General features: G+C 54.1%; 1 protein-coding gene across 1 annotated transcript in view; it reads right to left on the minus strand.

Annotated features, from left to right (window-relative positions):
• The window catches only part of MYO1F (myosin IF), a 33,154-nt gene that overhangs the window by 14,109 nt on the left and 8,163 nt on the right, over nucleotides 1-10,882 (minus strand). Inside the window, exons 2-15 of the mRNA XM_045863163.3 lie at nucleotides 10,714-10,851; nucleotides 10,150-10,239; nucleotides 9,973-10,067; nucleotides 9,476-9,563; nucleotides 9,274-9,363; nucleotides 6,744-6,875; nucleotides 6,451-6,582; nucleotides 6,124-6,256; nucleotides 5,738-5,934; nucleotides 4,736-4,816; nucleotides 4,527-4,613; nucleotides 3,474-3,560; nucleotides 2,883-3,050; nucleotides 1,714-1,799 (exon numbers count right to left, since the gene is read on the minus strand). Of these exons, the coding sequence (XP_045719119.1) occupies nucleotides 1,714-1,799; nucleotides 2,883-3,050; nucleotides 3,474-3,560; nucleotides 4,527-4,613; nucleotides 4,736-4,816; nucleotides 5,738-5,934; nucleotides 6,124-6,256; nucleotides 6,451-6,582; nucleotides 6,744-6,875; nucleotides 9,274-9,363; nucleotides 9,476-9,563; nucleotides 9,973-10,067; nucleotides 10,150-10,239; nucleotides 10,714-10,851 (1,604 nt within the window). The remainder of the gene's footprint in view (nucleotides 1-1,713; nucleotides 1,800-2,882; nucleotides 3,051-3,473; nucleotides 3,561-4,526; nucleotides 4,614-4,735; nucleotides 4,817-5,737; nucleotides 5,935-6,123; nucleotides 6,257-6,450; nucleotides 6,583-6,743; nucleotides 6,876-9,273; nucleotides 9,364-9,475; nucleotides 9,564-9,972; nucleotides 10,068-10,149; nucleotides 10,240-10,713; nucleotides 10,852-10,882) is intronic.

Consider the following 10,882-nt stretch of genomic DNA (forward strand, 5'->3'; position numbering starts at 1 on the left):
AGAGAGAGAGAGCACATGAGAGGGCGGAGGGTCAGAGGGAGAAGCAGGTTCCCTGCTGAGCAGGGAGCCCGATGCGGGACTCGATCCAGGGACTCCAGGATCATGACCTGAGCCGAAGGCAGTTGCCCAACCAACTGAGCCACCCAGGCGCCCCTACTTTTTTTTTATATATATTTTATTTATTTGACAGAGAGAGACACAGCGAGAGAGGGAACACAAGCAGGGGGAGTGGGAGAGGGAGAAGCAGGCTCCCCGCCGAGCAGGGAGCCCGATGTGGGGCTCGATCCCAGGACCCTGGGATCATAACCTGAGCCGAAGGCAGACGCTTAACGACTGAGCCACCCAGGCGCCCCCATCTTTTTACTTTTTTTAAAGTTTATTTATTTAAGTCATCACTACCCCCCAAGGTGGGGCTCGAACTCATGACCCCAAGATGAAGAGTTGCGTGCTCTTCTGACTGAGCCAGCCAGGTGCCTCTCACCTTTTTACTTTTTAACTGTGCTTATTAGAAAATTTAAAATTACATGCTGGGACGCCTGGGGGGGCTCAGTGGGTTAAGCGTCTGCCTTCAGCTTAGGTCATGATCCCAGGGTCCTGGGATCGGGTCCCGCATCGGGCTCCCTGCTCAGTGGGGAGACTGCTTCCCCCTCTGCCTGCCCTTCCCCCTGCTTGTGCTGTCTCTCTGACAAATAAATAAATAAAATCTTTTTTAAAAAAAGAAAAATTTTAAATTACACATGTAATGGGTAGAGGGATCGACTGCCATTTAGCACGAGGGATCTTTTGGGTGTGATGCAAATGTTCCCAATTGGATAGTAGTCATGGTTGCACAGCTCTATACATTTCCAAAGAATCACTTCTGAAGTTGGGCACGTTTCATGGCATGCAAATTGTACATGAGGGCGGTTGTTTTAAAGTCATGATGTACGTAGCCCGGATTCTACATGGATGTGGAATGTAACAGACAGCGAGGCTCTAGATCGCTGAATCTCAAACTCAAATGTGCACATGGTTCTGGAGGAGGCACCAGGGGCATCTTGTTACAGTGCAGATCCTGATGTCGTAGGTCTGGGGCGGAGCCTGAAAGTCTGCATTTGTACCCAGCTCAGAGGATGCTCCTGTTGTTGGTCCAGGAGCCGTAATTTCCGCCTCTTACTGACCACTATCTTATGCCTTTCACGCGTTGCTGTATTCTATTTGCCTTTTTTTCTTCCAGTTCCATGCCTGCCTCCCCACTTGGCTCTCCACTCAGTGAGAGCAGCCGTGTCCTCTGACCTCTCCAGTGTCCTTCCCCACAGGTTCCAATAAATGGTGCTTGGCACATGGCAGAGCTTGAGTAAAGTTTGGAGGTTAAAAAGGCAAAAAATGGAACCTGGTATGCAGCTGTGGTCAGGGAGATGGATCCATATGTGTTAATGCAGAGAAATGCAGGGTGCGATGTGTTTTCATGGTGTACCACGGAACACCGTCTACACCGTGCATGGACTGGGCTTGCATGGGGGAGGACTGGATGGGCCATAAGGAACCGCCCCTAATGCTGTCCTTACTTCTTCCTGTGGACCTCGGGCTCCTGTTTAGTCAGACCCGGTCACTAGAAACACTGTCCCTGCAGACAGCCACCCCCCACAAGGCATGATGGGAACTCCCAGGAAGATGGAGAGCTTCCTGGCCTCCCCCCATCCCTAAGCGGATTTGTGCCCGGAGGCCACTCACTGCTCACTGGTCTGCATCAGCTCTATGAGGTCAGAGAAGAGAACATCCCGGTTCCTCTCACAGAAACCGTTAACATCGTAGGAGACCTGGAGAGAGACAGTGTTGGGGGAATGACGGGCTGAGACCTGGGGGGTGCTTACAGCCCAGGTGGTCAGGGGTCCTGTGGGGACCTGCCCTGGGGGACAAGATGGAGTGGTACCTATAGTTCACAATAAGGGGCAGGAGGCTGCAGCATGGGCTTGGGGTCCCTGGAGGTCTGATGTTCAAGTGCAGATTGGAGGGCTAGGGCTGCAGCCTGGGCCAGAGGCAGGGGGAGGCAGCAGTTCTAGCCCAGAGTTGGGGATGAGGTGCTGCAGCCTGGACAGAGGGTCCCTGGGGGTCTGCTGTTTAATTTGAAGTCAGGAGGTCAGATTGAGTATCTGTGTTGTGGTCAATTGAGGGGCTGGGATTGGTGTCAGGAGGGTTCGAGCACTGGCTGGGGATCCATGGGGGGCTTCAGTCTGGCTTGTAGGCTGGGTCTGCCATCCAAGGTGGGGGGCTCTCCATAGTCCTGGTTGCTGCTATTCCCTGGCTGAAGGAACATAGGAGCTCTAGCCCACTTTGGGGACTGGGGTGCTGCAGGATGGCCAGGAGACCCTTGGGGCTGTCTGCTGCCCACTTGAGGTCAATGGGAGCGTCTATAGTCCTGTCAGTTGGGGAGGAGGACTGTGGCCAGGGTAAGAGGCCGGCGGATTTCTATAGTCTTGGGTAGGGGTCTGTAGGGGGTTCCAGCCCATTTTGGAGGGCGGTGGCTTACAGCTTGGGCCTGGGGTCTTTGAGTTTGGGTCAGAAGGCTGTGTCCTGGGTCAGGGGGTTAGTGGGGTTTTCAGCTCAGATCGGGGTGTGGGAGTCTGCTGCCTAATGTGGGGTCAATGGGAGGGAGTTTCTGTCCTGTTAGGTGGAGCTGTCCTATTAGTAAAGAGAGCTTGACCTTGGTCGGGGGCGGGTGGGGGTTTCTGCAGCCCTAGCTGAAGGAACAGGGTGCGGGGCCAGGCCAGTTCCTGGGGGGTCAATGGGAGGGATGGAGAAAGGGGTCGTGGAGTTCGGCAGCTCTGGCTGGGAGGTCCCTGAGGGCTGCTGGGGAGGCGGCAGCCAGGTGGGACGGGCGGGGGGCGGGGCACACCGCGCACCTTGCCGGCGTAGTGGTGGATGACGAAGCCCGAGCTCCAGCTGTTGAAGTGCTCGTGGGTGCCCACCGCTGCCTGCAGCTTCTGCAGCAGGGTTTGGTCAGCGCCGCCGCCCGTGGCGTGCATGGTGGCGCACACGTCGTCCAGGACGCTCATGATGCCCGGGGGGTTCTGTGGGTGGGGGAGGCGGGCAGCGGCTCAGCCTGGCCTGGCCCTGCCCCCATCCCGTTCCCAGAATGGGGAGGGAGTGGAGGAGGCGGGGGGTGGGGGGCAAAGGGGGTGGTGATGGTGTGCGGGACTGCTGTGGAAGCTAGTTGGGGTGAGGAGCCCCATAAAGGATCCATGCTCCTTTCCCTTCCCCAGACTGGGATGGCCTGGCGGGGGACCTGTCAGGGTTGACCCCTCTGTCCCTGAGCAGGCGGCCCTGGGGAAGGTTCGTTGAGTGAGTGGATGAGGCGGCTGGTGGGATATTTCGGTGTGCTCTGTCTGCCCTCAGAGGGGAGCAGGGGTAGAGAAGGGGCCCTAACCCACCCCCTCCTCTCCCGGGCCCAGCTCCAGACCCAGCAAGATGCACAGAGCTGGCCCAGTCCTCACCAGCTTGTTTTCAATGAGGTCGCAGACGACTTTGTTGTTGAAATACTGGATGGGGGTCCAGCGGATGCCCTCCTGTACGTATTCCTCCTGGGGAGCAGCAAAGGGGGCAGGGATGGGGGTGGGTGTCTGGGCAAGGATGTGCATGTTCCTAGAATGCGTGCTTCACAGGGGTGGGTGAAGGAGGTGTGGTGGGTGTCTCCCTATATCTCCCCATCTCATCACTCAGGACCATCTCCAGTAACAAAGCCTGTTGCCCTGTGTGGGGCAGGCTGGGACCGCCACCCCAGACCGCCCTTGACCACCGACAGACAGGAGCTGGTGGATAAATATTCTGGCTCCGTTGCTTTTGGGCTGGGTCAACTCGGGTCTGTGCTACAAAGCGTCCCTCCAGGGCTCAGCAAAAATTGGCCCCAATTGCCTGCAGTGTAACCTGCTCACCAATACACCCTATTCTGGCTTTTTTTTTTTTTTAAGATTTATTTATTTATTTGTTTTTTTTAAGATTTATTTATTTGTTTGTGGGGGGGCAGGGGCAGAGGGAGAGGGAGAGAGAGAATCCCAAGCAGACTCCCCACATGGAGCCCGACCTAGGGCTCGATCCTAGGACCCTGAGATCCTGACTTGACTGAAATCAAGAGTTGGATGCTTAACAGACTGAGCCACCCAGGCGTTTCCCCCCCAACAACTGTTTTTTTTTTTAAATATGTCTCCCATTTCCTCACTCCTCTCCTGATATTTGCCCTGAATCCTTGTCTCAGGCTCTGCTTCTCTTGCATGGCAGTCTCCCCAGCACTGCAAACTGCCTGGCACACAGCAGGTGCTCAATAAATAACCATTGGAGGAATGACCAAAGAGGCTATGCCCCAGCCCTTGTCAAAGTCTTAGAGGCAGAGAACTGCTTCCACAGGAAATGTCATGACGGGGCCTGGACAGGTCAGCAGAGAGAGGTGGGAATGGGAAGCTGGAGGGGGGTGGTTCCCCTGGTTGCTCAGCAACCTTCATGGTCCTGCCCCCACCCTCCGTGTCCCCTGGCTCCTGGCTGCCCCTGCCCACCTGCTCAGCTTTCAGGGTGAGTTCGATAAAGATCTGCTGCAGCTTCTCGTTGACAAAGTTGATGCAGAACTGCTCAAAGCCGTTTTTCTGCCAAGGGAGGCCAAGGGTGCTGCCATCAGTGGGCTGATGCTGGAGCCTGCTGGGGCCACTGGGCTACCGCAGGAGGCTCAGGGAGGCACAGGGTGCGGGCTGGGGAGCAGAGGCCATACCTGGAAGATCTCAAAGCCATAGATGTCAAGCACACCAATGCTGTACTCCTCCTGGGGCTTCTGCATAGCCTGGTTGATGGCCTGCAATGTGGGTGGGGAGAGTAGGGGAGTGCCAGCTTGTCACCCTCTGCGTGGGCTCGGAACCACGTTCGTGGGCTGTGTCCTCTCTTGTCAGCTCCTCTCCTGCCTTCTCCAGCTCTCTGTCCCCCGCCCCCAGACACCGCACAAGAAACCCAGGTGTTAGAAATCCGGGTTCCTACCTTGGGAGCTCGCTTTGCCTCTTAACCATTCTGCACTTCTATTTTCCCATCTTTAAAATGGGGGTAATGGGCGCCTGGGTGGCTCAGTTGGTTGGGCGACTGCCTTCGGCTCAGGTCATGATCCCGGAGTCCCTGGATCGAGTCCCGCATCGGGCTCCCTGCTCGGCGGGGAGTCTGCTTCTCCCTCTGACCCTCCCCCCTCTCATGTGCTCTCTCTCATTCTCTCTCTCACAAATAAATAAATAAAATCTTTAAAAAAATAAAAATAAAAATAAAATGGGGGTAATAACGGCAGCCACTCTGGAGGGCTTTATAAAGGCATTAAACTGACGCATGTAAAAACACTTGGAACGGTAGCTGGCGGAGGCTAAGCGTTCTGTAATGTTGGCTCCTAGAGCATTGTCATCATGTTTGGCCTTGACACGTCCAGTGCATCCCTCTGTCCTCCTGACAGCCCCCTTGTGGCTCTGAAATGCACCCATCTGTCTCCGTCCCCACAGCCCCAACCCCAGTCCAGGCCTGGATGGTTCCAGCAGCCCCCTCCCTCCCGGGCTCTGTGCCACAGCCAGATGGAGCCTCCTCCTAAATCTTCCACCTGATCCCCTCCCGCCTCTGCTTGATGCCTCCCATTGCCAGGAATTGGTCAGGTGGCTGCCAAGCCTGCCTTCCACACTTGGCTGGTCCAAGCCCAGGGCGCTGTGGGGCAGGGCCTCTCCCACTCCCTGGCCCCGGCCTCTCTCACCTCCACAAGAAAGTCGAAGAGACGGGCGTAGAGCCCCTTGGCCAGGGCATCGCGGGTGTAGGCCGCCTGCTCCACGTTGAGGGTCACGTCGATGGACTCGCTGCGTCCGCCCCAGCGGCTGTCCATCTTGCGGCTGGTGAGCTTCTCCTGTAGCCGCCTGCTGTCGATGCCCAGCAGGTAGGCAGGAAAGGCCAGAACTGCCAGGGTTGGGGGGAAAGAGAGCAGCCAGTTAGGCTCTGGGGCCTCCTGTGGTACTTCCGTCGCCCTCCTTTGTGCCCAGTGACACAGATATTGTCCTCATGGTTCTTACCGTCCTGGGACCCTTCCTAGGAGGAAGCAGTTGGGACACACACATCCACCCCGCCCTCCCCAGCACCCACACTCACGGTCCACACTCTCCACCCGGGCGTAGTTCCCATCTTCACAGAAGTTGATGTTTCCCAAGTGCAGGATTCCCGCCACCAGCTGCAGGACCAGCTGCTGGATGTTGGGCGGGATCCCGATGACCTGCATGGCATTCTGCAGGCACACAGGGGCAGGAACTGTACCACGATTGCCCTCCCGGGTTAGGCTTCTGGGGCCACAGCATGGATGCAGGGAGGCAGGACACCTGGATCCCTGTCTTGCTTATTTCACCCACTCGCTGTGTGGCCTGAGGCAAGTCCCTGCCCCTCTCTGGGCCTCGGCTTTCTAGAGTGGTGGTCACTGCTCACCAAAGTCTCACTGAAGTCGCTCCGGTCATCGGTGCCATCCACCTTGTAGGTGTCCGATTGGAGGTAGTAATAATAGTCGGGGGTCATGAGCCCCAGGTTCTGCCGCTGCTCCTGGGAGGCTCCTTCCAGCAGCTGGAGGGCGAGCAACGCTCATGCATCTGGCATTGGACTGGCACAGCCCTTGTGATGCCCCGGTCCTCACTGCCCTGGGCTCCGGGACACTAACCCTCCCATGTCTCCCCTTGGGCTCTCCCTCTGCCCCAGCCTCACCCTCACGGCCCCTTTCCTTGCACCTGATAGTAGATGTGGAAGTTCCTCTCGTTTTCGTTCTGCATGACCACACGGGATTTCTCTAGCAGGAAGTTGGAGATCTTGCCCCCGTCCGGCTCCCCGCCTCGGCTGAACTGGATCTCAAAGTATTTGCCCTGAAGCCGAGAGAGCCAGATGAGGCGCCCAAGGTTCCCCGAGGGTGCAGGTAGGGGAGGAATTGAGGATGGGTCTTAGGAGCCCGGCCTCTTTCCCACGTGATCTCAACTCTCCTCTCTCCACCTCCCACTTACGGACTGGTTGCTCTCTGCATCAGCTCCTTCCCTCCAGTCTCTGTTTAAGCTGCTCCTTCTCTAGTAACTTCCCCTCATCAGGGCATCCAGCCCTGTGCCTGGCACATAGAAGTACCCCATTTTATTGACCACTGTCCTGGTCCTTCGACCCCAACACAGAGGCCTCCGTGTCTCTTCGGGCTGCTGCTGGTTTCAGTGATCCTGGCTGTCCCTCACAGGTTGTCCCTGAGCCCAGAGCGAGGGTCCTACAAGCCCCTTCTTTGGTCTCTGACAATATCTGGGTTCTACTCTGGCCAGAAGTTGGAGGGCAGAGAAGCCCCCTTACTTTTTCCTTTCTGCCACCGTGATGCAATGACAATACCCATTACATCATCCCACTACACAGACACCTGTAATACAAGACATATGCCTATTCTCTTGTACAATAAAATAATATAAAACATAACTATGTGTTGGAGGTTCATCCATGTTGTGTGTATCAATAGTTTGAAAATATATACTGTTTGATTCCATTTGTATAAAGTTCTAGAACAGCTGAAAAATGGTGGGAAAAAAAAAAAGGGCCCAGAGGAGTGGTTGCTTCTGGGATGAGGTGGGAATAAAGGTTGACTGAAGAGGGAGGGAACTTTCTGGAGTGACGGTGATGTTCTGTGTGTTGATAAGGCTTTGGTTGCACAGATGTATGCATTTTTCTAAACTCGGTGAATGGTCCACTTTAGATTTATGTGTTTTGCTATATGCAAATTTTACTTTAAAAGAAATGAAAGAGCACTGCAAATTTATATTGGACTATAATTAATGATCTACATGCTGACGTGTTGGCAGGGCAGAAAGTATGGTGTCTGCTGTCTTACTTTTTAGTGCATCCAAAAAAAAAAAGATGAATAGGAGCGCCTGGCTGGCTCAGTCAGTGGAGAGCGTGACTCTTAAACTCAGGGTTGTGAGTTCAAGCCCCACATTGGGTGTGGAGCTTACTTTAAAAAAAAAAAAAATGAACAGATGGAGATATGATAAAGTGAGTGTAGCAAAATGTTAATGATAGAATCTCGGAGATGGGCATCAGGTGTTCACTATACCATTCTCCCAATTTTTCTGTTTTATTTTATTTTTTTAAAGTAGGCTACACGTCCAGTATGGAGCCCCATGCGGGGCCCGAACTCATGACCTTGAAACCAAGAGTTGGATGCTCAACTGACTGGGCCACCCAGGTGCCCCATTAAAAATTTTAATAATAAGGGGCGCCTGGGTGGCTCAGTTGGTTAAGCGACTGCCTTCTGCTCAGGTCATGATCCTGGAGTCCCTGGATCGAGTCCCGCATTGGGCTCCCTGCTCGGCAGGGAGTCTGCTTCTCCCTCTGACCCTCCCCCCTCTCATGTGCTCTCTCTCATTCTCTCTCTTTCAAATAAATAAATAAAATCTTAAAAAAAATTTTAATAATAAAATGTTGAGGAAAATACTTAAAATATAATTACATGATGAATATGTTAGACATAAAAATATAATTAATAATATTTAGGGGAATAAAAATCTTTTTTTTAAAAGATTTTATTTATTTATTCATGAGAGAGAGAGAGAGGCAGAGGGAGGAGCAGGCTCCCAAGGAGCAGGGAGCCCGATGCGGGACTCGATCCCAGGACCCTGAGATCATGACCTGAGCCGAAGGCAGACGCTTAACCATCTGAGCCACCCAGGCGCCCGGGAATAAAAATCTTATTAGTGTATGGAATTTATTAAATCATTTCATGTGTAGGTATTGGACTGGAATTATTGAGGTCTGTGAGATGGGTATTAACATCATCCCCATTTTATGGATGAGAAAACAGGAGCCTCAGGAGGTTTAAGCTACTGAAACATTATTTTTGTTTTCCAAGCCACAAATCTAAATAGTGACAGAATCAGGCCATAAATCCAGATCTGTTGGCCTATTCTATCTTCCATTAGGCTCAGCACTAACACCTGACACAAAGAAGGAGCCCAAGAACAATTTGTTGAAAGAAAGAATGAATGAGAGAATTGGGAACTGAACTGTGAATAGGAACGGATGTAGCATGGTCACAGCCAGGGAAATATTTAAGAATGTTACAAGTCAAGGCTTCTACAGTTCAGCTGATGGGGGAGTCTTTTCAGGACTATAAGCAGGAAGTGAGTCTCTCATCCAGGAGCAGGGAGTTCCTATGTTATTGAGAACACAGGTGTGTGTGTGTGTGTGTGTGTGTGTGTGTATGGAGGGAGCACTTGCTCCAAAACGGGGCTGCAGACTCACAAAGCGGCTGGAATTGTTGTTGCGCATGGTCTTGGCATTGCCGAAGGCCTCCAGCAGTGGGTTTGATTGCAGGATGATATCCTTCACGTGCTGGGGGCAGAGGCAGGTGGAGGTGGGAAGAGGTCAGGACGAGGTAGGTTGTCGTGGGGTTAATTACTGTGCTTCTGGGGAGACCCAGCCCGTCCTTCTGTTCTCCCCTCACCTGGACCTTCTCACCCCCGCCAGACACCTTGGAGATGTAGCCCATGATGTATTTGGCTGCCACGGTCTTCCCAGCTCCACTCTCTCCACTGGGGGTGGGTGCGGGAAAGAATGATCAACAGCCATTGGGGAGGGAAGGTTGGGGGGGATAAGCGCCCTTTCTAGTGCCTGATCATTCATTCATTCGTTCATTCATTCATTCCCTACTGTGTGCCAGGCACTATACCAGATTCTTGGGAAACAGTAGTGAACAAGACAGACAAAAATCCCTGCTGTCTCAGAGCTGACATTTCGAATGGACAGATGGACAATAACAGAATGAATGAATAAATATATCATGGGTCAGGGGGTGACAAGGAAAGTAAAGCAGGGCCAGGGGCAGAGAGGGACAGTAAGGTTCTGTTTGGATCAGGAGTTCTGAGCAAAGTTCCCTAGGGTGCTGAGGCTGTTGTGGGGCCTGGGCAGGAGGGTGTGGAGACCACCCCCCCCACTCTGTACCTGATGATGACACACTGGTTCTCATAGTCAATGAGCATGTTGCGATACATGTTGTCCGTGAGGGCATAGATGTGTGGGGGATTCTCGTACTGAGCCTGATGGGGAAGGTCAGGTCTTAGCCCAGGGCTAGAGGCTGGGGGTCCCGGGGCTATGCCTCCCACCTGGCCCCGGTCTTACCGCGCCCTGGTAGAGGTCGATCTCGCGGTCAGTGAAGTAAGGCATCTGCTTGAAGGGGTTTACGGAGATGAGCACCGAGCCAATATAGGTCTGGGGTGCTGTTAAGGGCTGTGCGGTGTTCTGGCTGGCTTTGTTCCTTATGGGCCCCTGTCCCCTAAATCCTAATCCCCTGGGGCCTCCAGAGCCCCGCTGCTCAGAGCGAGAGATGGAGATACTCAGATGTGCTCTGGGTCTCTTCGGGAAAACACAGAGCTGGGTCCAGAAAGGAGAGATGGAATGTACTGTGGCTGAGCTACCCAGGGCGGAGGGAGCAGTGAGGACCCCAGCCGCCCCCAAGCAGAGCCCTGCTGTCACTGCCATCTGTCCCCTCCTCCCACCCGATGCTCTCACTGCCCATCCCTCCTTCTGCTCATTTGCTCAGGCATCTGTCCATCCCTTCCGTGCTGCACCCTCTCTGCCGCCCTTCCCTGCGTTCATCCACATGCCATCCCTCCCTCCACTGGTCAGTCACCCTCCTGTCCCTGTCTCCATCATCTGCCCACCCCCGCCCACGGCCCAGGGTACAAAGATGTAGTCGTCCATGAAGCGCTTGCGGAGGTTGCCCACGATGGCGTCCTCGGTGATCTGGGGCAGCAACACCATGTCATCCACGCCGCTCTGCTTCACATTGTGGCTCTGCCAGTGGAAGCGCTCCTTGCTGCCCTGGGGTGGGGGTAGCCAGATGGGAGTGAGC

The sequence above is a fragment of the Mirounga angustirostris genome, unplaced genomic scaffold (genome assembly GCF_029215605.1).
Source record: "Mirounga angustirostris isolate CCGP_5_RB_7025 unplaced genomic scaffold, mMirAng1.0.hap1 SCAF_1, whole genome shotgun sequence".
Lineage (NCBI taxonomy): Eukaryota > Metazoa > Chordata > Mammalia > Carnivora > Phocidae > Mirounga > Mirounga angustirostris.